At 42.7% G+C, this 22,103-nt stretch overlaps 5 protein-coding genes across 8 annotated transcripts; 2 read left to right on the top strand and 3 right to left on the bottom strand.

The window, feature by feature from the left end:
- Nucleotides 1-378: 378 nt before the first annotated feature.
- Nucleotides 379-2,524, bottom strand: Doc3 (Dorsocross3). Its single transcript, XM_064696279.1, has 5 exons — nucleotides 2,053-2,524; nucleotides 1,825-1,984; nucleotides 1,409-1,676; nucleotides 1,202-1,339; nucleotides 379-1,137 (listed from the first exon to the last, which is right to left on the bottom strand). Exons 1-5 carry the CDS (start codon nucleotides 2,141-2,143, stop codon nucleotides 532-534), a joined length of 1,263 nt encoding a protein of 420 aa, XP_064552349.1. The 5' UTR covers nucleotides 2,144-2,524; the 3' UTR covers nucleotides 379-531.
- Nucleotides 2,525-4,406: 1,882 nt separating this feature from the next.
- Nucleotides 4,407-8,904, bottom strand: LOC135438083 (ubiquitin-protein ligase E3B). The gene is made up of 7 exons (XM_064696235.1): nucleotides 8,485-8,904; nucleotides 7,919-8,420; nucleotides 7,459-7,839; nucleotides 6,780-7,405; nucleotides 6,600-6,718; nucleotides 5,354-6,531; nucleotides 4,407-5,298 (listed from the first exon to the last, which is right to left on the bottom strand). The coding sequence occupies exons 1-7, from the start codon at nucleotides 8,643-8,645 to the stop codon at nucleotides 5,014-5,016; spliced, it is 3,252 nt and encodes a 1,083-aa protein (XP_064552305.1). The 5' UTR covers nucleotides 8,646-8,904; the 3' UTR covers nucleotides 4,407-5,013.
- A 372-nt stretch (nucleotides 8,905-9,276) lies between these two features.
- Nucleotides 9,277-17,320, top strand: smg (smaug). 4 transcript variants are annotated; one of them, XM_064696340.1, is made up of 5 exons: nucleotides 10,389-10,688; nucleotides 12,191-13,716; nucleotides 14,100-15,088; nucleotides 15,154-15,724; nucleotides 16,754-17,320. In XM_064696340.1, exons 2-5 carry the CDS (start codon nucleotides 12,313-12,315, stop codon nucleotides 16,793-16,795), a joined length of 3,006 nt encoding a protein of 1,001 aa, XP_064552410.1. In that variant the 5' UTR covers nucleotides 10,389-10,688; nucleotides 12,191-12,312; the 3' UTR covers nucleotides 16,796-17,320. The 4 variants fall into 4 exon arrangements, with proteins under 4 accessions (XP_064552408.1, XP_064552409.1, XP_064552407.1 ...); XM_064696338.1 differs by lacking the exons at nucleotides 10,389-10,688; nucleotides 16,754-17,320 and adding an exon at nucleotides 9,277-9,664 and having other exon boundaries at nucleotides 15,154-16,399; XM_064696339.1 differs by lacking the exon at nucleotides 16,754-17,320 and having other exon boundaries at nucleotides 10,368-10,688; nucleotides 14,133-15,088; nucleotides 15,154-16,399.
- Nucleotides 17,321-18,222: 902 nt separating this feature from the next.
- LOC135438154 (UPF0193 protein EVG1 homolog) lies at nucleotides 18,223-19,285 on the top strand. Its single transcript, XM_064696346.1, has 3 exons — nucleotides 18,223-18,543; nucleotides 18,596-18,967; nucleotides 19,022-19,285. Exons 1-3 carry the CDS (start codon nucleotides 18,315-18,317, stop codon nucleotides 19,195-19,197), a joined length of 777 nt encoding a protein of 258 aa, XP_064552416.1. The 5' UTR covers nucleotides 18,223-18,314; the 3' UTR covers nucleotides 19,198-19,285.
- A 313-nt stretch (nucleotides 19,286-19,598) lies between these two features.
- On the bottom strand, nucleotides 19,599-21,501 carry LOC135438153 (protein phosphatase methylesterase 1). Its single transcript, XM_064696345.1, has 6 exons — nucleotides 21,246-21,501; nucleotides 20,968-21,166; nucleotides 20,786-20,895; nucleotides 20,397-20,708; nucleotides 20,138-20,338; nucleotides 19,599-20,084 (listed from the first exon to the last, which is right to left on the bottom strand). The coding sequence occupies exons 1-6, from the start codon at nucleotides 21,317-21,319 to the stop codon at nucleotides 19,775-19,777; spliced, it is 1,206 nt and encodes a 401-aa protein (XP_064552415.1). The 5' UTR covers nucleotides 21,320-21,501; the 3' UTR covers nucleotides 19,599-19,774.
- Nucleotides 21,502-22,103: the final 602 nt, after the last annotated feature.

Raw genomic sequence — 22,103 nt, 5'->3', positions numbered from 1 at the left:
TTTTATGCTTCTGCTAGGTTATATAAATTAAAAACCTAACCTAGGCAGCAGAGTACATAGGAAATGACAACTATATTAACTTTCAGTGTCAATTAAATGAAAACTTTCTTCTGATTACTTAACAAGTTGAACCTTTTTTTTATAATAATGTTGTATATTACGCGAAATTCCATTTAAGAAAAGCTCGACAATTATATTTAGTAAGAATTTCAGGTATTCCATGTTCTTTTAATGCATCCATAAGAAAATGCTTTGCTGAAATTCTTCTAAAAAATCTTTATTTGCTCGCACTAAAATGCCAAAGACAATAAATCCATTACGAAATCGTTTAAACAATTAAAATTGCATAATAAATACTTAGGATAAATACTGATGGTAAATACCTGGAAATCTTAATTAACTGCAAAATATCACAATTTAACTTACTGACTACGCCGCAGACGACGCTGGCAACTAAACGCTAATTAAATGTATAAGGCACTTAGGAGCAACAACTGAAATGGGAGCAGCAACTGCTGCCCCGCACAGCAGCTAAATCGAGACGCTCGATCCTAATATGTCCAAGATGCTGAAGCTTCTGCGCTTGGGCTTTGGCAAAACGGCAGCAGCTGCTGCGGCAGCATTGGCAATACCAGCGATTCGGCTAATCGATTCGGATTCCAGGTCGGGCTCAGCTGTGCTAGTCGTGGTGCCCACTACGTCCACAAAGGTATCGGTCTCTGGCTCGGCGGCTGAGTCGCAGCTGGAGGAGGCGCACGACGAGCCGGGCGATGGCGGCGAGCGTGCCCAACTTGGATAGCTGGCGATGTGTCTGGCATATTCAATGGATGGCAGGGCCGGCGGTGGCGCTGACAGAAAGAGATTGGCCTCCAGTGTATCCAACAGATAATGGCGCGGTAATCGTAGACCAGAGGGCTGCTGGTGCGGCATCGACAGCTCGTCAGTCAGACGCATGCGTTTAGCCGACGGCGAAACAGTGCGCTCCATATCATTGGCGGCTCCTGTTCCTGCTGGGCTTACCTGAGCAGTTGCAGGAGGAGACTCGCTAAGCTTGCGCTTGCAGCGCGATTGACCCGACTCACGAAAGCCCTTGGCAAAGGGATTGTTGTCGATCTTAAGCTTCGTGATGCGATCATTCTGCAATGTGGAAAGGAAATATTAGTAATTGATGAATTGATCGATCGGGGCTTCGATCACACACCTGATAGGCTGTCACAGCTATAAACTCCGTTTCGGGAAAGACGTAGGCCTGCTGTGGAGCCCAGGGTATCTGCGTCAGATCAGCGGTGCGAATGACATGCAAACGGGGTTGATACTTGTGCATGCTGGCCAAGACAATCTATGGGAGATAAGCAGATATTTTCTGATAAGTGACTGTGGAGCGTTTCAATTGGGAGACTACACCTACATGTCCATTGTTGTCCAGCGTATTGTTGGTGAGTTTTACTTTGCTGAAGAGCAGCGCCTGAGACTGCCAGTGCTTGCCCGTCGCCGGGCTATCCGGGTGCAAAAACATGCGCTGCGGACTCTGTGGCTCGGCACCGCCGGCTGGCACCCACTGCGAGCCGGAGAACTTGTAGCGGCAGTCGCCAATGGGCACCATTTCCAGCAGCACGCAATAGCTGGCATCCTCCTCCAGTCCGCTCAACGAAACGCGCATCGAGGGAAACATGCGTCTGGATAAAGTGAGGCAATCATAATGGCGGTTACTAACATGCTCTGTGATCTCATTCTATGCCTTATCGCAGCCTGCATGCCATACTTATGAGTATGAGATAAGCTGGCTGACAAAGATAGACTAAGCAAATGATGGCCCCTACATACCTTCCACTCTTTGTGATGATCATTTCGGTTCCAATGTGATGGAACTGCTGCCACAATTCATTGTTCTCCAGCTTAGCATCCACGCCCGGCAGCGAGGGTTGCACCGGTGCTGCTGCCACAAAATGTGTGCCGAAATTGGGCAGTAAGCCGCACAGTGGATCTGCAAGAGATGCAAGAGTTGTTATAGCCGACGGCAAAGCATAGATAACACTGATATATACTACATACCCGGCAGGCGTTGCATAATTTGCTGGCGATAAATCTCGTGGGCGATCTGCTGGTGCATGCGCAGATCGGCAATGTTTGGCAGCGCCAACATATTTAAGCTCAAGTACTCTTAGTAAATATTAATAATGTTAAGTACGCGTCTATTGATCACGCTCAAAACTTGTTTCTTCTTCTTTTATTCAATTCAAAATCTTGCTATTTCTCGCTAACGAACTGCTCGCTACGCTGTTCAGATTGAAACTGTTGCGCTCTGAAAATCGTGCGCTAGAAACTCAATTCCAACAGAATGCGGTCGGTTCAGTTTTCGGCTCTCTCTCTCTTCCGCCGCTTCAGGTAGCGGCACGACCTGTTTCTCCACTCAAACGGCTCTCAGTCAGCGCTCTCCCATCTACAGAGCTCGCATTGGTCGCTGCTCAGCGCCGCATATCTTGCTGTCTCGCTCTCGGCGATGGGTGCGCCATTTTGAACTACATTTTCGTTGCTCGAGCTAAATAATGGGCGCCCGTATTAATGTTGATAGCATTGATTGCATTGGGGGGCATCTCTTTGAACTATACATTTGATTATAAATAGTAATGCAAATGGAAATGGAAATGGAAATGTTTTAGATCTGGGCCAAATCATAATGGCCTATTAGCTTAAAAGAGTTTATATTGAAAAGCGTAATAGAGATTTCTTAGTTGTTAAGCCGAAAACCCATTTTATCCAAATAGACAATGCCAAGAACAGGGCCCTTCCAAATACTTGTGTTTTTTTTTATACTTCTCCGGCCACATAAAGCATATATATTCTTGTTCAGTATCAAAGTCGAGTTGACGTGTCTGTTTATAGTCTCAGTTTGAATAATACTATTTTCTATATAGTTGTATGGAAAAACTATGTGGCTTGCATGACATCATGACTAAACTCACCAATTACGGGCTTGACTATGCCTCCAACACATTTGCAGAGCTTTTTCAAATCCAAATATTGTAGAAACAATCGGACGGAAATAAAGTTATTCCATAAAGTCTCCTCCAAGCCTTATGTTTTCAAACGTATTTAATCTTCGGCACACGGAAGTTGGCCATTCTATCTTGTCTTAATAATATTGAAACCTTTGGAAACTTATTCCAGAATTTTCAATAAAACTTTTGCTAGGCACGATTTAAATCTTTCGGATCTCATACAAAAATGTTAAATTTATAAGCGAGGCCATATTATTTTCTGTTTCATCTTGTAAATACTAATACACAAATCACACTCGATCGGTAATCTCCCATCTGGCTGAAGAGGATACATGTATTTGGGACTTATCTTAAATCAGCATACAGGCTGCCGCTTATGGAAGCCAAAAATTGTATCGCTACCGTGGACCGAAACCAAAGAGAGATCCGCCTTGTGATAAGTTGCCGTAATCAAATCTTAAACGGTACTTGTAGCTGGAGGGGCGCAACAATTTGTAGAGGAACATCAAACTGGCGCCAGGAGACAAGCGACAGCCGCAACGGCCACTTGACTGCCAGTTGCAGTCACCTTTTGCCACTTGTCCGGGGACCAGTAGGACGACAAAAATGACAACGTCGGCGTCACTGTCGGCATAAACTCACAGGCGAGTCATAAAAACGATCACACTTTGTCCCAGGGATGCTGCGAACAATGGCCACAAAGGATGTGCATTTTATGGCCCAACGATGAGCGACAGCTAACAACCGACCGCCGACCGCCGACTGTTGTCGTGTCCATGAGGCATTTTGGATATTATTGTTATGATTATTGTATGTTTGTGGGTCGGCTCTGCAATTTAGTTTTATTGTCTAGACTCAACAGAGAGCCAGACTCAAAGGAGAGTTGGGCCGACAAAAACCGCAACGACGCACAGCTTGGAGCATAAAAGGCAAACCGGAACACCTGAGATCCTTTGCGATAGAAAAATGTCAAATAATATTCGTGAAATAAAAGATTGTAAATGGAACCAGAAACCCTTTCTTATCTGACGAAATCCACATTGAGTCATCAGTCAAATGAGTATCCGGTAATTTGACCAGGTTTGCAGAAATACTGCGCAACAATTCAGCTTATACGAAGACCTAAGTGCACTTCCTTCCTATCTACTCATGACTCAGGCAATTAGCGTTCCTGCACAGAAGCCACAGTCCAGACGGATTTGTGTTAATAGCGCGCGCGTCGCAACGTCGCAGACCTCGTCTATGGCTTTCATTCATTGCCAGCTCCCGGAAAAACCCGGGGAAATTTCGAGCAGTCATTCACTAATTGCTGTCCTTTGGCTTCCAAATTTGTTTATTATCTTTGGCAATGCGCTTAGGCTACCATGTAAAGTCGACACACTTACATTAAGCAAACGAGCTGCGAGCTTACGTTTTGCACATGAATCAGACATATAGATTTATTGTTGCTGTTCCTTTAGGGTTTCAATATTTTACATGTAACTTATGCAATTTGCGGATTTATCGCACGCAAGCCACGTATAATACAATATTCGTTTTAATCTTATACTAATTTCGATTTAACTATGTGGTTTTTTTTTTAATTTTTATATTTCACGTTAATTCAGCTTCTTTTTCTTTTTTGTTTTTTGTGTATTTGTCGTTAGTTTATTTAAATGTTTATCACAGCTATACGTTTATGCATATACATATATAGATATATATTTTTTATTTTTTTTTTTTTAAATTTGGTTTTTAAAAATATATTTCATAAAATACCTACACACACGCACACACTCACACACACACATACATATACTTACAATTGCAAGAAACTTACAAGTATAAAAATTCAACATGAAAATGTTGATAAAAATATAAAAAGTGGGGGTTTTAAAAAGAATACATATATAACAACATTTCTGCAAGACTTATGGGCCGAGAACAACAAAGGAAAAAAAATAACAACACCGAAAGCTCAATACGCAATTGATATGTAGCAGCTACATGACCAGCTCCAGCTCCAGCTCCAGTTTTAGGACAGCTCAAAGCCTGTATTGCTGCTGACGGCATAGCGCAGTTTATCTCTGAGCGTTGACTTCTTCTGATAGTTGGGCAGCTTAAGCAGGTTGAAGCAAGTGGATGAGGTGGGAAGGCGATTAAGCGGATCCTTTTTGCGTATGGTAAAAAAGCCGCGTATAACGCTGCCTATAGTGTCACCGGTATCTTCATCGTCGCCCACCTCCACACAGCGTATGGAAAACGGCGGTTCAAGGTGCGCAAAGCCCAGCAATGGTGGTTTGGAACAGCTGGTGACAAACTATAAAAACATCATTAGAAACTAGATCAATTTAAAAAGTCCTTTAGCTGCACACCTTTAGAAACAGTTTGCGTTCGTCCTCCGTGAAATCCTTGGCCAGTATATCCCACAACCAGCCAACAACGCGATGTGAGTCATGGAAGCCGCCGTAATACTGTGTATGCTTACGCAAATCTTTCAGGTCCAACGGCACCGTGTCACCCGAAATAAGACGCTGCAGTTCCGGCGGCGAAAACAGAGATAGCCACTCGGGATTGACAATGCTGCGAAAGCCGCGATTGAACGCCTGCGTCTGCTCGCGAATCTGTGTGTTCATATGAAAGTAGGCCATGTAGTGTATATAGACCAGCTTGCTGTGATCGTTCACTACGCGCGCCTTGCCACCAGGGTGCAGTTCGTGTGTAACAATCTTGCCCATGACATCCTGATCGACAGAGAAAGTCAAATTCAAATCGGCCACATCCTGCTTATAATGCTTGATAAATGTTAGGCTGCGGTAAAGTTCGTTGTCTAGCGAGGGCAGCTCATCCATGCAGGAGTAGAGCGCTTGCTGAGTTTGCCCCAGCAGCTGGGAAAGAAAGAACGAAGCAAACGGCACATCCACTACAATTCCCTCGTAAACAGCCTTGCCGAGCATTCTTCCCACAAACTCAAACAATTGCAAATGATTGTCCTGTACATAAGAAATAGGCGACGGATACAGTCGCTGATCGGAGGTGGTTTTGAACAGGTTCAACGATGGATCAAACACTTTCTTAATGGTCTCCTCCAGGAACTCCTTAAATACGCCATCCTGATCAATACCCGCCTCGTGCAGTCCCTGCTGATTGATAAAGCGCACTCGTATTACACCTTTCAGCGCATGTGTGGGCTGTGCTACTAACTGACGGTAGCCATCTTCAACAATACGCTCCCGATGAATGACAATCAGCGCTGAGCGCGGTGAGGCACACGCGCTCTCCGTCAGACCCATCACAGCCTTTTCGTTTTGTACGAACTTTCGAAACAACTTGACCCGATCCTCATGCGGTATAATATGTGGCATCTTGGCCAGCAACAGCATTGCATTGCGCTTGGCCTTCTCCAGATCATTGATAAAAGTCGATGGCTTGACCTCCGGGATGAGCCAGTGATTTGGGGGTGTGAAGGGACGTCGACAGTCGCGTCGATATAAACACAGCAACAGCGTATGAAGTGAAACAAATACCGGATTCTGTACAATGTTTTTGGCACCTAGAAAGATAAAAACAATCCAGTTAGTTAAAGAAACTTTTAACCAAATGCGAATGTTTCATTCATACCCAAAATGTTGTCATTGATTAGTTTGTAGAGAATATTATTGAGAAAATATGTTAGCATAACATAGTCGTTTAATCGAAAGGGATTCTGTTCTGTATACATTTCATACTCGTCCAGAATGCTGTAAATAGAGAGGTATAATTATTAAAAAGCTTAAAGCTGGAATCATAAATAGAACTTACGTCACATAGTGTGTCATGCAGTCACAGAACAGCATCAGCATGGCTATCTGTGGCTTTTGCACTAACGTCTCGCATCTCAACAAGTCCAGATATTCCTTCATGCCGCAGTTGGGTCCCAATGAAGTCAGCAGCAGCCAGATATCGTACAGAACATTGTCATTATAGCAAATGCCAGTCAAAATGTCTAGTTTCATTTGGGAGAGTGTATTTAAGGCCGCATAATACATGCCACAAATGCGTGACACCTGAACCACATTGCCATTGTCCAGCTTGCGCCATTGCACCTTTGCCTGCTTGCCAGCAGCACTGGCCAATAGACCACTGCCACGTGTGGAGCTGCGCTCCAGAGCGCGACGTATCAAGTTGCTGGTTGAGGGCTGCTGCGGTGAATGAAACTCAATGCGTTCGTAGTTTTCGTTGATTTCCTTCAGCAGATCCCCGAGGAGCAGCTTAATGCAGCGATGGTCCCACAGCATATGAAACTGTTTCTTGATCAGTGCAACATTCTGGTTCTGCGCAGGTTCCGCACAGGGTGTGTGCCAGCCGAGAAGCTCGTGCCACTGTGTGAAGACGCCTTTGGTGGTCACCGTGTTGGGTATTAATTCCAGCAACGATGTGGTCGTCTCCTGCAAACATCACACATAAGATATGGCAATTACGTAAATTGTTTCCTACTTACAGTCAACAGTGGATAGGCCAACTTCTTGGCCTCGGCTAAATTCTCAATGTTGAACATATTTACAATGTTGCCCAAATATGCCAGAGATTTGGTCCCCGACATGCTGGCAGCGAATTCTTCGAACCATCGATAGTCCTCCGATATGTTCAAGGCTCGCTTTAGCAGCGACATGGAGCTGAATTGTTCAATGCACTGCGGAACGCTCTGATGCAAATGATAAATAAGCGCCGGCACTGAAAGTATTTCGCTGAGAAATTGTGAAAGTAGATTGCGACTGTAATCGCCATCGATAAGGGGGCGTAGGCAAAGCGTGATTATTGCAACGAGCGTCACCGGTTTGACGGACAATTCCTCGCGTGCGGTTCCTTTTAGGAGAATAATCTGAAAATTGAAATTATCAATGATATCATTCTTGTCATTCACACTTTCAAACAAAACAACTAAACTAATGCAAACTTACCCGCATAGTCTTATAGAATCCGTGATGAACCAAGTGTCCCTGAACGTTGCAACAGATCTTCTGCATGGCCGGCTGCAGTCGCTCAAATTGGGCATTCCGCAGTATGGCCCATGATTTAGGAGCAGTGAACACAATGAGTGTGTGTAAGAAGAGGGCTAGTGATATGCTATCTGCATGATTCTCCGGTTTTAGTTCTGGCAACAGCTGCAAGCAATTGGTCAACAATTGTTTAATGTGTCCAATCCAGGGCAGGCTCCGCTCCTTGTGCAAGCACAGTGCCGCATACGACAATTTTGGATTATCCACTTCCATTGCTCGGTTAACATAGCGACAGATGCGCTCCAGGCGATCACGCGTGCGTCCATTGCTTTTGTCCAATTTGATTTGTGTTAGATAGCGACGAAGCACAGGATATGCATGAACAGCGGGCAACAGATCCGTATCCTTCTCGTCCTTCTCATCGCCCCCATGACAGCTCATAAAAAGGGCGTCAAAGTCTTTGCTGTGGTTATGGGAATGTGCAGTACTGAATTAAGGGGTATTTACACGTTTATTAGCGAACTTACATTATGCATTTCTGATACTTGCTACGGGCTGCATATCCTTTAAGAGTCGCCTGCAACAAAATGGCAGCCTCCTCTCGTCGCTTCTCAAGGGCGCGCTCCTCTCGTGCCGCCTTTGTATGCTCCAAAAAATTGTTTTTATGTGATTCCGTTTGTGCAAACATTTTTTTACAAAAAAGTTATGTGGTTTTTGTTGTTTTTGCTCGCGGTAGCTGCAGCTTATTTGTTTTTATGATAGTATTATTTTCGATGGGTTATATTGTTGATTGCGCGGTAAATTAACAATTCGCAGTGTTTCGACAGCTACTTATTTTAATGTGCATTGCAATTGCGTTTTGCAGTAGCACTCAATTTTCCAATAACAATTTTTCATTTTCATTAGCCCCTAGCTCGTATATTGTATGTGAACAAGTTGGGTTGAACGAAGTTTTAACAGGGTGGCAGCCTCAGAGTCAAAAATATCGATGAACTAAGCATCGGTAGATGGGTGGAACCGGTTCTTTGAGCAGCGAAATTTGGAAACTGGTTCGATTATTTTAGCTTTATTTCAAGTTAGCACATTAACGTAAGTACATATTATTTAAAAATGTTATCATACAATTTTAAAGTTTTTATTATTTCCCAATTAGTTATTATCAAATAAAATAAGAATTCACCATGATTTAAATTATACTATTTAACATATCGAATTTAGTTAGATTGCGGTTCAGTTCATGTGAGCTGAATCACTCCAACCCGACTTCACTTTATTTGTCATCACCATCTCCAGCAGCACTTTCTACCAGCGAGAACGTCGTCGCGTTTGCGTGAATTAATAATTAATTAACTATAATAATATAGTATAAATTTGCAACAAAAAAAGAAATGCAAGCAACTGCGAGCGGATACAGTTGTGTGCAGTTTTATTTCGTTTTATCCCAAAATGTGTTGCGTGCACGCGCAAGTATGTCGTGGTGATGCCAGAGTCAGCTAAAAAAGGCGATGTAGTATGATTTTGCAAGACTGAAATACAGAGAATAACAAAGCCAAGTCAAGGTGAAAATTATACAAAAATTAATGGATGCGCGATCCGATAGCATATTCATATCAAGTTAACGAAATATGCTCGTATTTCGGAACGATCAAAACTGTGTGAAAATAATTTCAAGGTTTGCAGCGCGAGCAAGCGAATAGAAAGCAAAAGGTAATTGAAAAATAGAACGATTTTGGCACAAGCGCAGAGCGCAGTGTATAGTCTATGGTATTGTGTTGTTGTTAACGTTTTGTCTATGACTGGGTGGGTGGGGCGTGATTTGGGGGCAGCTGGTCGTCGCAGCAGCAAAACAAAACAGCGAGCATGTTTGTCGCGTATGTGTGGACGACAGAAGCACTTGCCCAAAACGGAACCGAAAGTGTGCAATTGAAAAGAAGCGACATGAAAACAATTGTGCAGCGCTCTGGGTTGCGAAAGCAGGCATAAAAACAACAACAGAGCCAGAGGCACTGCGAAGAAGAAGATGAGAGCAAATGCCTGCTTTGTAATCTCATGTAATTTGCCGCAATTTTTGCTTGTGCATTCTGGCTGTTTCCGTATGTGCCCGTGTGTATGTGTGTGCATGTGAGAGCGCGCTTTGCTTTGGGGTCGGTAGGTCGTTTTGTAGCGCGCGACATATTGTCGCTTGCATTCCGCCACACACACAGCCGCATATGTGCAGCTGTGTGTATGTATGTATTTAATATATAGATGTGCTCTCCCCCACTGCCAGCGTAGGGCAGCAGTAGCAATGCTAGTTCCTTCGATTCGAAAAAAAGGCGCGCGTTCGCTTTGCATTGCTGCTGTGCTGAGAAGTAATTTAGCAGGCTCCACCATTTTAAAAAACGCCAGCCACATTAGCTGACGCCACCAACGCCAGCGCCAATCATCGTCATTCTCTCGCCTGTCGCCGCCGCCGTCGTTGTTGCTCTGCTTCTGCTTCTGGGGTTGTCCGCTGCAGTTGCCATCCTCAGTGCTCCCCATAGCGTGCCCGTTGCAGCAATTATAGCTGGGTTGTGCCTGCCTGGCTTCGTTTTGTTTAATCCTCATTTCTGTTTGTGTTTATTCGAGTGCAGATAATCAAATTTATATTAGGCATGCAAAATTCAAAATAAAACAACAGAGCGCGAAAATAAAAATGCTAAACGAATACGATCGCTGTTGCTGAGTTAGCAGCTATACATGAAAAACATTTGTGAGTACCCTACAATGGCAGTTGTTATTGTTGTTTAATGCCTGTTTTTCCCTGTAAAAAAAATGTATGTATGTGCCGCTTATTAAACTTTGGCGAATTGACAGCTATTATTGGTGTGTAATTTTAGGCCGGTTAATAACGTAGCTGTTTGTGTGTGGGTGTATGTGTAACATTAACAGCAATACTAACACATAACCTCAAACATTGAAACTGTTGCCTAGTATGATATGCCTAGTTACCGTTACATTGAAGCGCGCCATTTGTGAAGATTATAATTTTTTTCTTTCATTTGGTTTTAGCTTTAGCAGATAAAATATTGTTCAAACGTAATTGTGAGCTTCAATTAAAAAAAAATGTGAAATCCCACCTAAAATAAAGTTGAAAAAAAACCAGTAAATTCCACTTGACCGCTCTTTAATACTGTAATTGGGTCCGTTATGTTTTAATGCTTGCTCATGTACACACATACATACAAACATATTCATATATGTATGTACATTGACACAGCTGCATTGCTGAGAGAGCTTTAAAATTGTAACAGTAGACAACAACAGCAATAAAAAATCGAAGAAAGTCGCTAGCGAAACAACTACAACATCTACTGTAACAAGCTTTATGATACCCGTTCGAAATGAGCACAGCGTATAAAAGAAGAAAAAATAAAATAAAGCGTAACGAAATTAAATGAAAAGTGTAAATCGCAAAAACCTAACCACACTTATTGAGAATCATTCCGTCCCCCGGCCGCCCTCGCTCCTGGCTAGACAAGCTTAAACCTAATAGGTAAATAATGATTTGAAAATGTGTAGTATTATTATTGATTTATCGCCACCGCAAAGCTCCAGGCGAAGGTGTTATGTACCAAACTCGTTATTTATTTATTTATTTTTCTGATAAGAGCCACCGAAGGTGCCTCCCGACCTCCGGCGTCCGACGTCCGATTGACGGACTTATGGAACGGGCCACAATGAATGCTAATTTTTTTCCTTTTCACATTTCATCATAATTCATATTTTCGCTGTCGTATTTGTCAGGTTGCAATTTTTGTTATTGTCGCAGCATTTGTAAATTTAATAAATTAGCAAAAAATTGATTTGATTAACTTTGAATGTTGTCGTCGGCGTCGGCGACATACCCGCTTGACATCTATTATCGCCCGAAACGGGAGCAACAACAACAACAACAGTTAAAGCAGGGGAAAAATTCTTTCCGTTTGTGACGTGATTTGTGCTGATCACGCGGCTTGGTATACACTACATTGCATGACCCACAATTATTAAACTAACTCTCTACCAATGCAAAAAAATTGAAACTCTCCGCAGTGCATTTTGTAAATATTCCGAATGAGCTATAGGAACAAATGGAAATGAAACAATATCAGAGTAAACAATTTGTTAGGGGTATTCACAACTGAAAGCACGGCAAAAAGCAAGACAAAAGGCTACTTTCTTGTAAATTGATACCTTATCCTATTTATAATTCGTTTTTGTTTCTAATTGCAGAGCTGGCAACTTAACCAAAAAATAAATATACACTACAAACTCGTAACGATTGTAATAATAAATAATAAATCCATACGAAACTATTTATTGAGTAATTGAAGACCTGCAACAACAACAACGATATGAAGTACACAACAGGAACAGACAACGCGCTGCCCACGGGCAGCAGCAGCGACTCTCAGAATCCATTAAACGAATTGCAATCTGGAGTAACTAGCACACAACAACAGCAGCTGCAGGAGCAACAATCCGCAGTAACGACAAGTGGCGGCACCAATGTGGCCGCCACTTCGAATCCCAATCCCAATCCCAATATCGACAACCAAACTGATTCCAATGCCAACGGCGACGGCCAACAGGCTGCAACACAGGCGGCAACAAATGCTTTATTTTGCGAGCAGGTGACGACAGTGACGAATCTGTTTGAGAAGTGGAACGATTGTGAGCGCACAGTGGTCATGTATGCGCTGCTGAAGCGACTGCGCTATCCGAGCCTTAAGTTTCTACAGTATTCCATAGACAACAACCTGACACAGAATCTGGGGACATGCCAGTCGACTCTGAGCAGCGTCGTTATTGACATCAATGCAAATAATCCGGCCTACTTGCAAAACCTATTGAGTGCTTACAAAATGTGTCAGTCCAACGATTTAGTAGACGGCATGTCCTCCTCCTCATCGGACAAGGACTCAATGCACTGCTATGGCAGCGACTTTCAGATAACCAGCAGCACAAACCCAACACATTGCGCAGACGAGCGCAAATTGTACGCACGCAAGGAGGATATACTGCACGAGGTGCTCAATATGCTGCCGTTGCTTAAGCCCGGCAACGAGGAGGCCAAACTCAGCTACATGATGCTGATACCGCTCGCGGTAAAGGACACAGCTCAACAGCTGGTGCCCACCGAGCTGGTGCAGCAGATATTCTCGTATATGCTCATACATCCCGCCATTGGCAGCGATGATCGACGGTCGCTAAATGTGTGGTTACGGCATCTCGAGGATCACATACAGGCGAACAAGCGCAGCAGCTACTTTGTGCAACCGGAGCAGCTGCAACTGCAAATGACCACGGGCACCACTTCGGATAGCTCATCTTCGTCCTCCTCATCGCTGGGCAACTTGACGCGCAGCGTTGATTGGCAAACTATTGCGCCACCCAGCAGACACCACAGCAAGCAGCTGCCCAGACAGCCAGGCGAATGGCGAGGCAGCGTTAGCGGCTCCTGTGGCTCGATCAATCCACTCTGTGATAATTTAAATGGTATTACATTGAACGAATTAGCATCTAGTCAGAATAGCTTAGGACTCTCCCTGGGCAGCAACTCGTCGCTGGTCAATGGCGTCGTTGCTGGCGCTGCAGCGGGTTCCATTTTGGGCATCGGTGGCAACGATGATCATGACACCTCATTCAGCAAGAACGGCACCGAAATCCTCGACTTTGAGCCAACCCATTGCGACGGCGTTGTCAATGGAAGTGCTGAGACAAGCGGCATTTGCAGCGGCAACCTTAGCCAACAGCAGGTAAGCGACAATATTAAGTACAATTTTGTCAGAGGGTATTATAAGCTGTCACTTACATAATGTAAAGTGCTAAAGGAGACGTATTTTTCCCATAAAGCAAAGACATATATTCTAAATGAAAATGACGAGAGAAGTTGATGAAGGTTTGTCAGTCTGCATGTCTGTTTCTATACAAACTAATGTATTTAATATTCAAGTCTGATATAATAAAGAATAATAAAAAACCTTTGTATCAGCATCGTAGCTATCCATAGCTCCAATATAAACAATCTGCAATCAAATGTTGTCCGAATAGGTTGGGAATATTTTAACATGTCTGGCAGAAAGATAAGTCCCTTTACTATGAAAACGAACTCTAAACGATTTTTTAAATATATTTGCAGACTCCTTCACAAGCTGCTTCCATTCTTCCTCAGCTATTGCAGCCGCCACCACCACCACCTCCGCCGCAACTGCCGTACGCCTCCATACTGATGGGCTATGTGGGCGATCAGTTTGGTGACGTTAATCGATGGAGCCTGGACAGCAAAATTGCGGCGCTTAAGACGCGACGCTCAAACAGCTTGACCACTCAAACGATCTCCAGCTGTTCGTCGAACTCATCGAACTCGTCTGTGATCACGGTAAACGACAACTGCTCCAATTCAACGGAGAACCTGGCGCAGTTTGCAAATAAGCCGCGTAGCTTTTCGCTGTCCATTGAGCATCATCGCGCCAACAGTACACTACCGAACAGCACCTCGGACACCCGCCTGGATGACTTTAAGCCCAGCTACATTAAATTCCAAACGCGTAATGTGGGTATGTCTGGGATTGGCCTGTGGCTGAAGTCGCTGCGTCTGCATAAATACATCGAGCTGTTCAAGAACATGACGTACGAGGAAATGCTGCAGATTAGTGAAGACTTTTTGCAGAGTGTTGGCGTGACCAAGGGGGCCTCGCACAAGTTGGCGTTGTGCATCGAGAAGCTGAAGGAGCGCTCCCACATACTCAGCAAAGTGGAACAGGAGCTGCATACGGGTCAGATGAAGATCAGTACAGCTATTGAGGAACTCACAAACATTGTTCTGACGCCGATGAAGCCCTTAGAATCGATTTCTGAAGAGGAGAATGTTGGACTGCGTTTCCTCAAGGTTATCGATCTGGTCAGTAATGCTCTGCAACAAGATCCTTACTGTGCCCAGGATGAAGAAACATTGGGTGTGTTTATGTGGATACTGGATCGTTCTATACACAACGAGGCATTTGTAAATCATGCCAATCAATTAAAGGAGCTTAAGTTTAAATTGTCCAAGATTAAAATGTCGATGGTGCCAAAGCTTCATCATGTGAAGACAACAGGCGGCACAACAAACAATATGAACAAACCCAGGTAAGTGCTCTACAGAAGCCCTATATTTAATATTACTAAAATCCATATCTTTTATTTCTGGTCAGGTGGAACGGAAAGACCCGCAAGTGTGATCCCAAAAACGGTAGCAACGATCGCATCAATCATCGCAAGAACTCAAATGATATGCTGAACTTTTCGCTGAGCTGCCTGCAGCATCCGTTGCAGCATCATCAGCAACAGCAGCAGCAGCAGCAGCCGCCGCCTCAACAGCAGTTTGACTACAACGGAGGTTATCAGACGCAGCAGTACAAGAGCTCCTCCTATCCTAGCTTTATGAATAACCCACAGCAGCAGCAGCAGCCCCCAAAGCATCATTCACAGCATGCGCAGCAGATGCAGCAAATACTGCAGCAACACGCACAACACTTTCCAGCGCTGCCCCAACAGACACCGCCGCCGCATCATCGCCGCTCACTGAATAATCTAATTGTGGTTGCCGGTGGACCACAGCAGCCGCAGCAGCTGATCTTTAAACCAGGCCAGGGTGTGCTCACCAATAACAACAATGACAACCTGCAGCAGCAGCGCAAGCCCAGCCTGAATGGTCTCACTGGATCCAATGGAGTATCCACTGTGGATCAGCAACCGAAGAAGACGATGGCCGCTGTGGTAATGGTTAGTAGTGCAAATCAAAATGAATCCGCTCAGCAGCAACAACAGCCGCCACAAATATTAATTAGCAACAACAATAACAATAATAATAACAATATATTGAACAACAATTTGATTAATCATCAGCAGCTGGAAGTGTTAGCTGCTGCTGCCGCTGCTGCTGCCGCCGCTGCTGCAGTCGGCAATGGCAGCTGTTTGTGTCCTGGTGATGGTAATGACGATGTAATTGCCTGTAGCGCAATCTGTAGCAATAGTGTCTGCCAGCAGCCTAACAACAACAACAATAATAATAATAACAACAACATTAACAACAACAATGTGGATCACTGCCTGTCTCAGCCGCAGCTCATCAATCTAAGCATGAACTCACTTAAGGACAGCTTTCATATGCCGCCACATGAATATAAAATGAATGACTTCAAGAGTTTGGAGCAGCTGGAGACGCTGTGTCGCCAAATGACTGAGCAGGCAATGAACTAAACTGTTGGCAGTGTATTCTTTTGGCTATATTGAAATTCAATGTTGAAATGTTATGTACGTGTGTGTCTGTCTGTCTGTGTGCGTGCGTGCGTGTGTGTTTATGTATATTGTAACTCAATTGGATTGACCGTGTTTTGTAATCGTTTTTAGTTATGTAAGACACTAAAAAGTTTGTTTAAATATTAAGTTTATTTTCCATGTTAGCGTCTTTAAATCTGTGAGTGTGTATGTGTATAACGTTAAATGAAGCGACCGCTGTGTAACTCTGGAGCTGCTGCAACCATAGTGCAACGGCTGGCCGTTCAAAACTGGCAGGGTCTAGCTGATAACTCCCCCACTCCAAGCCACTTGGCACAGCTAGAGCACAGCCCCAGAGTCGACCCAGAGGCGCCGTTTTGCTGCCAATGTTATTAATGTTTAAGTTGAACATGTCTAAATGTAGTTCCGACTAATCGCAAACTCAATGCAGAATGCAACAAGATAATAAGACAACAAAACCAACAACAATAACAACAAACCAGCAACCAACAAAACACAACTTTCTCTCTATAGGAAAATTTGGCCAAATTTGATCAACATTTTACGCTATTCTGACGCTGTCCCCGCTCTAATTCAGACGTCGACGACGAAATTGCATACAATATATATATATAACAAAATATATATTATGTGCATGCATATGTTAATAAATTATATATTATAAACTCTGCATCGTGACCATGAGACTGACTAAGATTACTATATTCGCAACTATAAGAACTAGAAAAGCTGGAAAAATAAAACATGTTTGAAGCTACACACGATACACACGACACACGCGAATCAAAAACGTTGCTTGCTGAAAGTCACATAATGAACTATATATATATATATATATAAAAATATATATACACATAATTTATTTTAAATTTAAAGGAACATAATTGCTGAAAACAAAACTTTAAACTGTAATTGTAAACACTTAAAGAAATTGTCTTATATTTGAGTTGTAATGAAATGCGGAGAAAAGGTTTAGGAGCATAAAGCTAACGCAACACATATTGTATTTTGTATAAGTAGTAAGAATATAAGCCAAAAAAAAAAAACAAAAAAAAATCAAAAAACTCCCATGCATGTTATCGGACATTGTAACGCATATATATATACAGATATATATTTTATATGTTTTGTTTCGCTTTTAGGCTTATTCAATTGTTTTGTAATCATGTGCTGTATATGATAATGATGGCAATCGATTATGTTGTTTATTGTTTTGAGAATTGCTATATATAAACATATATATGTATATATATGTCAAATATCGACCGCGATTGCTTTGTAACTAAGCTTAAGCTAAAATTTAAACGAGAGTGGACCGCTGTAGGCCACAGACAATTATAAGAAAATTACAACAAATTGTTAGCTTAAATGAAAACGTTGTGTGTACCAATTGAACGAAATGCATAAAAATTGCAAAAATGTATATACATACATATATATATGGCTGATGCTTGACAAACAATCTAAATTGATTTTTTATTAAACAATTACAATATACACTCAAAACACACAAACACAACAAAAATGTTATGTTATTATTTACAAATTGCAAAGAAATATATGTAATATATATATATATATATATATTGACAAAATTGATAGCCATAGAAATGTTCAAACTACAAAAATGGTTTAATAAGTAAAGGTTCAACTATAAACAAAAATTGTGCATAAAGTCAAGTTAATTACATAGTACATAAATCAAATCACATTAAAAGTCAGATGGGATTGAGGGGGGCGTGCAAGGCGGGGCATTGCAGGCGAAGAACGAAACGAATTATCAAATGTGAGCATTCAAGAGTGTACCTACTACCAATACACATATACATACAAACATATATATTTATTTTAAATAAATTATTTCAAAAATTAACATGTGTTTGGGATGTATGTGGCTGGGTGGGTCTGTTTTCCTACAACCTGGTTGCCTAACAACGTAGGTTGCCATGCGTCTCCGGCGGAGTCTCCTGTTATTTGAAGTACAACCAATCACACACTCACAACTGTTGAAAAGGAATCGAAATATATATATATACTCAAATCAGATAATAGCAAAATTCGAACGATTCACAACATGAACAGGCATCGCTATAACAATGTGCAGCTAGATGGGCTGACTTCGGGCCTGCTAAAGCAGCAGCAGCAACACCAGCAGCAGCTGCAACAAGCAGGACAACCGCCAGCTAATGGCAATGAGGAGCAATTGCCCCTGTGGCCGAGCGAGCGCATTGGGCCCGGTGGCAGCGGCGCCTTTCATGCGCCAAAAGTGGAGTACAGCAAGGAGACAGCCGATTTACTGAAGCGTAAGTATAGATAGTCTTTCGTACCACTTACCTGTTCCTTGTTGCGTTGCAGTGCTCATGAAGGAGTCCAAGATGTCCATGGTTATGCGCAAGCAAATCGATAATAGTCTGCGCAATGGAGAGCCGCTGCCGTTGCCCAAACCGCCGCGTCCCAACACCAACAATGATCTTAATAAGGAAACCCTGGCTATACTGGAGCGCGCGCGCAATGCCAAACGAAAAAACCTGCGCCAAATTGAGGGTAGCGGCGCCTATGAGAAGACCTATTATCGCCCGAAAGTGGACAATCGCATGATCAGCGATAAGGCCAAATCCCAGCTGCAATTGACCATGGCAGGGGTTGAATTGCCTGATCCGGCTATAAAGCCGCTTCGTCGTTCCCGTGAAGATCGTTTGGTCACCGAGAATGATATAATTAACGAACGTGAGTCGGTTAGAATTTGTTGGCCTTGTACTCGGTTAAATATTTTTTTCACAGTGCTGGATCAAATAAACGAGCGTGCAGATTGGCTCGCTGAAATGGAGGCGCTCGGGCAGGGAAAAAAATACCGCCCCGAGATACACGATCAGATATCGGAGCGTTTGCATCGCATCCGTGCATTGGAGACCAAGATAAAGATGAAGGCTGACGGAGGCTTTCGCTTTGTGGATTAGAATGAAGTTTAAAATAAAATGTGTTAAATGTTTAACGTATAGAAATAGTGTTATGCGAGTAAATTGGAAAAACCGTTGAGCAACCGAACTTCTTGCGTTTACTTAAAACAATTGCATACTCTTATGCGCTAACCGAAATTTACATTCGTCCATTATAATCATTTTAGCGTTTTATTAATTAAACTTATTTACTTGACATAATATAATAATGATTTTGTATCAGTTTTAATTTCATCTGGCACATATTAAATACAGACAAAAACGCACAGCTCCAACAATTTAAGAAGCGCAACTCAAAGCAATTGGAAGACCTCAAACTCGGGTCTGCTCACTCTTTATGCTGGTTCCATATGGAATTTGGCAAAACGAGAAAAACTACGATACTTGAAAATACGTATGGATTTGTTTAAGTAATCGAATAAATTATTGGAGTATATATTTATATATAGATATTACGTCTCGAGTATATCTTCTGTTTCTATTCTCTATGTTTCTGTGTGTACATATATGTATACGCAATCTGTAATGCTCCATTTAAAAATAGACATTTTGTGCTACAATTGTACAAGGACGTCGCTTAACAGGATGGCATGTGGCAGCGAAACTCGCCAGCGGCCTCCGCGAAACGATTGCGTATCAAATAGCCGCTGATTACCTCGGCTACCTCGTGTGGACGGTCCTCGTGTACGGCGTGACCGCAGCGTGCCAACACCTGCATCTGGAAGCGTCCCTGCATCTGACCAACGGTCAGGGTGCGATCTAGTCCGTCGATGCTAGCCAGAAGTAACTGTTTGGGTAATCTCAAATTAAGGAACTTGTCGCTAAGGCCCGAAAACCAGCCGACCCAATACTTTTCCGATTTGGCCAGATCGATGCGCCAAGTGTAGCTGTAAGGATTAAAAGGTTAATTGTCTTTCATCTTAAAAATCAGAAAACTTACTTCTTAGCCGCATCCGTTGCAGCCTTGGTCGTTGTGGGTTTCTTGAAGTCGACACTTTCGGCTCCATCGTCACCGGCATTGCCCACCTCTTCATCTTCGGAAATGCTAAATGCATTGGGAAACATGCTTGTATGATGCGCCTCCTCTAGCACTTCATCTGTCAGGGGAAGATCATTCGTTGCCAATTTATTCGTTGTACAGCTAGAACGAAAATAATAATCAATAAAATAAAAGCTCTTTTCACGCTGACGTCACTCACTTAATTATTTGTCCAGGCATCGAGACTTTGGCACTGTCCACGTTTCGCACCTGTCCGCTGCGTATGCACCATTCGATGGCATTTGGTATGCTCTGAAAGTATTTGGGACGCGAGCGCAGAAAGCTTTGCATACTAGCCAAAGCTTCCATTGCCGTGCCCTCGACGACATCGATGACTGTGATGCCAATCAGACTCGGCACCAACGCCATATATGCAAAATGTACAGCAATAGCACCGCCCATTGAGTGGCCAACCACATAGATTTGTGGCACCTCCTCGGGATATAGTTTCACGACCAAATCGCCAATGTCCCTAAGTGCACACAAAAACGCTTAGTCACATACACACACACACCCACTTACACATAAAAGCAACAGGCTAGCACTTACTTTGACAGAGTGTCTGCCGACAAGTCGTCCTCGTCATCCACTCTACTGTCGCCGTGTCCCCGAAGGTCAATGCACAGGCACTGACAGTGTATCATGCTTGTCACTTCCGACTTAAAGGTAAAACGGATAGTGATAGGATATTATTATCGCTCTTCCACAGCCACAATATATAATATACATACACAAAAGTGCGCCCAGGTAAGCGCCGAATAGCCGCCACCGTGCAGTAATAACAAGACGGGGCCCGGTTTCTCGGGCTGTTTAGTTTTATAGACGCGAAATGTACGTTGCTCATCCACGGCGACATCTGCCTTCTCGGCAAAGAACTCGTTCCACATGCATGGCTTGTAGTCCCTTATACGTGACTTTTTAAAGGAATCTCTGTAATGATTTTATATCAATTAGATAGCGTGTCCTCCATCCTCCGCCCACATAATAAAAATTCGTGGGAAAAACTTACGCTCTGCCAATCCGGCCACTCGGAATGGTGGGTGGCAGTTTCGACTTAAGTATTGTACGTTGTAAACTCGACATTGTCTGCTGATTGTCTGCGCAATAATTGCAGATGGTATATTACTAAAAATTGTAAATTTGTTTTTTTTCTTCACTACGTTTTCGTTACTGTTGGGCGCCTCAAAACTTTAACATTCACTGAAATGTTATTAACAGCAAGCATTAGTATGCTCATTAAAACTTATGTTAATGATTTATGAGATTGTTAAAAATTGAACAATTGATTCGGATAATATGCTCATGCAGTGCGCTACGAAATAGCAACGGTTTATGAAAAAAAGATTTCCTAAGTGCCGCCGAAAAATTATTTAACAGCTGCTATATGACATTCGATTGTTTCTAGTATGTTAACAGAGGCTAAACAGAGCCATAATTGAACAGCTGTGGCTAATATCTATCGAACCATCGACTGCCTGTGATTAGAATGCGCAGCAGTGGAAGCGTTTTTACTGTAAGTCTAAAAACACCTGGTCTATCACTTGATTAGCATTCAAGAGTACAATTATATTTTCGGATCGTATTTGTTGCTTACATGCAATAGTACTTCGATTAATATCGGATATGCGTAGTCCTTGCTAGAATTTATCGATAACCTTTTAATTAATCGGCGGCTTCAAGTTAAATACTGAAATTGTGGAAAATAATCATTCAAACTATTAAAATATTGCTACTTAGTAAAGGAAATATTATTTGTGTCGTAGTGATCAACTTTGAATGATTGCCCGAACAAAAATATATTTATGAATTAACGCATACTAATTAAAAACCTGTTTCCAAAAGCGCATAAAATCTTGTTACCAAAGAA

This window comes from Drosophila montana, unplaced genomic scaffold (assembly GCF_035044405.1).
Source record: "Drosophila montana isolate Dmon_TW-CO22-7 unplaced genomic scaffold, ASM3504440v1 contig_3846_1, whole genome shotgun sequence".
In the NCBI taxonomy this organism is placed as follows: Eukaryota; Metazoa; Arthropoda; class Insecta; order Diptera; family Drosophilidae; genus Drosophila; species Drosophila montana.
This window is presented reverse-complemented; position numbering and strand designations above follow the sequence as displayed.